At 47.8% G+C, this 4466-nt stretch overlaps 1 protein-coding gene across 1 annotated transcript in view; it reads right to left on the bottom strand.

Annotated features, from left to right (window-relative positions):
- Positions 1 to 865: 865 nt before the first annotated feature.
- Positions 866 to 4466, bottom strand: part of LOC105478245 (DNA polymerase alpha 1, catalytic subunit) — a 308053-nt gene continuing 304452 nt past the window's right edge. Inside the window, exon 37 of the mRNA XM_011735382.2 lies at positions 866 to 2063. Within this exon, the coding sequence (XP_011733684.1) occupies positions 1918 to 2063 (146 nt within the window). The 3' untranslated portion in view covers positions 866 to 1917. The remainder of the gene's footprint in view (positions 2064 to 4466) is intronic.

Consider the following 4466-nt stretch of genomic DNA (forward strand, 5'->3'; position numbering starts at 1 on the left):
AGAACCATCTCCCTAACCTTATGTGAGAATAGCAATTATTGAAAGAGTTGACCAGGGGAGCAATAAAACCACATTAATCCCTTAGTTCCTGAAGCACCGTGGGTGCTCCAGTTTGTGACAGACTGCAGAGCTCACACAGTACCAAGTTAGTTAATTAACTGACAGGGCTCGAAACCCACAGTGTTTCTACTTAGAATCTCAGTCTAAGAGCAGGAGGAGAAAGGAGAGGGATGGGAGCCAGAGGGGAGGTAAGGAAGAGAAATAAAAAGAAAAAGCAACGTAAAAGGCAGCTTCATTTCCACTGCTTAACCCGTCAGTATTCCTTCACTAGGGGGACCTTTCTTGGGGGGTGCTTTTTTCTCAGGAGTCCTAGGCCTTGCTCTTCAAAAAGAGATGCTGCTGGTCTCTTGGCTTGGCTAAGTCAGCAAAGCACATAAGAAACCATACTTCATCTGTTAAATGACCTAAAGTCACAGAAATTTTGAATGCTTCTCAGAACATTCAACCAAATATCATGCTGTGCACACCTGAGCTGGGTTCTGATAGAGGTGGCTATGAAGAAACTGGGCTGAGGTTTGAAAAGGGGATGGCCTCTAGTCTTTCATATATATACACACACACACACACACACACACACACACACACACACACACACACACATACATATGTATGTATTTAGAGGTGGGGGTCTCACTATGTTGCCCAGGCTGCTTTGAACTCCTGGGCTCAAGCCATCCTCCTGCCTCCACCTCTGGAGTAGCTGGGACTACAGGTGTGTGCCACAGCAACTGGCTCTAGTCACATGTTACTCCTTGCTGCCTCTCTAATCAACTCTTTGCACCTGGTAAGGATTCACCACAACTGCTTTCCCTTTAGAAAACTTTATTCTTAAGTAGAAGGCACAACATACGTTTTCTTTTATAAAAACACACAGGTCAATGTTTTTAAAAAACACAGCATAGTTGTACAAGGGGAAACATTTTGTTAGTATAATCTTACCAATAATGTAAGAGAGGAAAGACTGCCATACTGAAATATATTTTGCTGCTGCCAAAGAGGGTCCCATTCTGAAGAAATGAGAAAAAAATAGCAAGCACCAGGGCCAATTAAGCATCCCTCCCCCCAATTTTTCTGAATACAACACAGTGATCCTCACCCCAACCCCTACACATGTTAATGGACTGTTAGAGTATGAAATTATTTTTAATGTGCTTTCTTGTTGTATAAACCTTTACCTGCACTTTCTATTTAAGGGGCAAAAAGGGAATGTGAATGTAAAACACCTGCTCAGTGTGTGTCTGTTGGACTTTGGAGCAATTCAATAAACAAGCCTGCTCTGTTTAATCTATTTAGTGAGTGCAAAGCTTCTAAATCTCCCCCCTCAGCTACCTATATAAAAGACAAGACTGAAAAGGACACCCACTCCTGGATGGCTGGAGAAGCATTTGGATTTAGATCGGGTTTAATTGGTGTGTGAAAAAGCAAAATGTCAGGTCTTCAGTCAGGCTCTGAGAACCTCTCTTTATTGGGGGGGGGGGGGTACATAGGCTAAAGGCCCTGAGGCAAAGCCTGGGGTCACTTACATTCCAGCTACTCTCAAACCAAGTAGCAATTTCCCTCCCTCAGAAACTGGGTCTTCAGGACCTTGGGGAGGGGAGCTTGGGGAAGGGCCCTGGAGTTGTGTTTTAAAGCAGTACATCTTAATATGAAGATGGGAACTTCTATGATGCTTAGGAACATTAGAGTCAACATTTTTGCAGCCCCCTTTCCTTGTCTACATTCACACAAACATGAGACACAGTTCCAAGGGAGAAACAGATGCAGGAAGGGCAGGAAGGGCAGTAAGGGCCAGAGCGGAGGCAGAGAGGAAGCTGGGATTTTTCAACTACCCCCTCCTTGGTTACTCCTGGGATTCCCTTAGGATTTCACAGCACAACCAGCGAAGAGTTTGCTTAGGTTCACTTCGGAGTAGCCACTTCGGGACAAGAATTGCTCTGCTGTGTTCTTGAGTTTTCTGTAGTCCTGCAGAACTCTGGGGGTAAAAAATTGCTTCTTCAATTTATCTAAAAAAGAGAGAGAGAGAGAGAGAGAGAAAGAGAGAGAGAGAGAGATTAGAAGTTTCAGGTAGTTTCTTTAAAAAACATTCAGTATTCCACCAGAGAAGAGGATGCTGATTCCATTTGTATCTCCACCATCTTATCTCTGGTCTACCCCTGGGGCCGGTCAGATGCAGACCCTGCCCACCATTCCTCTGTGAAAGCTTCTCTTCCTTTCTCCTGCCTGTCCGCTTCTCAGCACCTAGCTGACTCAGCACACCGGGGGACGGGGCCACCCTCTACTGATGTGAACTGCAGGTGCACGCTCATTTGCAGCAGACAAAGTGAGCTCTACATGCAGACACCACTTTCATGGGTGCTGCGAGCACATGCATGCAACTGCTTGCGAAGTCTGGAAGTAGCAGGAAATACCTAGTCTCAAAGGGAGCTATGGCCTCTGGTGCCTTCCAGCCCCAACTCCCCAGATCAGCTGGGCCTAGACAGCTTCTTCTAGTCCCTCCAGTTCACCTCCTTCTGCTAAACAAAACTTTTTTGCTGAAAGAGGCAAGAGGTGAGTGGCCCCGAGGGCACCTGTCTGTCCATGGCCAAGATTTCTTTGCTCTTCTTTGTCCACACTGCGTGAACTCAGGATATTCGGCACTCTTGCTCCTTCAACACATTCATCCCTGGTCTTTCCCTTCAGAGCAGGGTGCTACCAGTAAGAGAAAAGATCCCTCTCCTTTCCCTTCCCAGAGCCTGCTACTTCTACATGTTGTTCTTTTAAAGGAGCAGTGGGGCTGTGATGCTCAGGTCTGATCTTTTGGGTGAAGACGGTGATCACATGGGGGATGACACTATGTTTGTTCAGGAACCTGGTAAGGTGTTTGGAGAGGCTGCTTTCCCGCCCACCGCGCCCCCCATCCCCATTTGATGGCTTAGGAAACTGGGAGGTTAAGTCACTTACCCAAGGTTACACAGCAGGTAATCAGGGTTGTAGGCATGCAAACCCAGGTAGCCAGAACCCCCAGCCTGCACCTGAGGCTCACTTCTGCCTACTCCCCCTGCCACTGCATCACTACTCCCACATAGAAATGTGCAGGCCTGAGGTGAGGACTCCGCCCCCATAAGATGCTGGCCTGTGCCAAAGGGCCTGGGAGCAGCAAGGCTGCCCAGCACCTCCCGATAGGAACCGGTCAGGCAGGAAACATGGAGGGGAGAGCGCACCACTCACAGAAAGCAAACCTCCAACAACAGCAACACGCAAGTCCATAAAACACCCGGAAAACGAAAACTCAGACTCCAGATTTTTGTTTCTTGGCTATACATTCACATTAGCTCTCCACAACCTTTTCTGAATTACATAAATTGTCCTTTAAAGAACCACAGGTTTTATAGAGAATTAAAATGCCCAAAAGGGGTGGAAAAAGAGAGTGGGGCTGCAACAGAAAGACAATTTGAAAGTTCTAATGATCCGAGTCTGGGAATACACAACAATGGCCCCAACCAGTGCCTCCCGGCAGGCCAGAGCTGCAGGCCAGCAACCCTGTGCATGTGAATGACACAAATGCATCTGATGACTGGGGAGAGCACATTTAAAGAGCTGCGGTAATACAGAGCAGGGGAGGAAAAGAGAGGACATAGCTCCTGATGTGTTTACCTCCTCTGCTGATGGGATATTGACTTTTCCCACCAGGTTGGTTAGAAAGGGGACTATTTACGCTGCCACACAGCAGAGTTAGAATGACAACCAGCGTCACTCGGTGCTCTTCCTCGTAAAAGACAACTGTGACCGCCAGCATATCCCATAGCCAGTCAATACGGCCAAGGCACCATTCCACACCAGTTAGAGATGCAGATAAAAGCTCCCACTTGCTTCCCCAATGAGAATTTAATCAATAACATATGGAAGGTCTTCTAGGAAACAGAACTGGACTAGCTGTCACAGGCCGCATCAGGGGCAGGGGCTTGGTGGGGGGGGGCGGGGAGGAGGAGTCACCCCTTCTTCCTGGTTTTTCTCTTCCCTCTTTAGGCACCTGGGCCACCCACGTTAGGCCTCACAGTAAACTGTTACCCTGTTTGTGTCAATACTGCACCCACCACTTTATAACTCAAGGGAAAATACAGGTGTTAAATGGTGGAGGCCAGTTAATGCGGCCAGTAAAACCCTGATTCCTTTCCCTGCTTTGGTTTTGAGAGTCAGCCTACCAGTAACAAGACCATCACCTCAGGTGCTGCAGGTCAGGCGCCCAACAACTGTTAAAACATTCCAACATGCCATTAGGCAAGAGGCAGAGAAGATCCGCAGCCATCCCATCCCTGTCCACAGAGATGCCACTGGCCCTGGTTACTGCTGTCTCCGCCACCAGCACCACAAAGCCAACCTTTGTCGAGATCGGGGAGGAAATGCTCTTCCTACACACAAGTGTGTCA

This window comes from Macaca nemestrina, chromosome X (assembly GCF_043159975.1).
Source record: "Macaca nemestrina isolate mMacNem1 chromosome X, mMacNem.hap1, whole genome shotgun sequence".
NCBI lineage: Eukaryota > Metazoa > Chordata > Mammalia > Primates > Cercopithecidae > Macaca > Macaca nemestrina.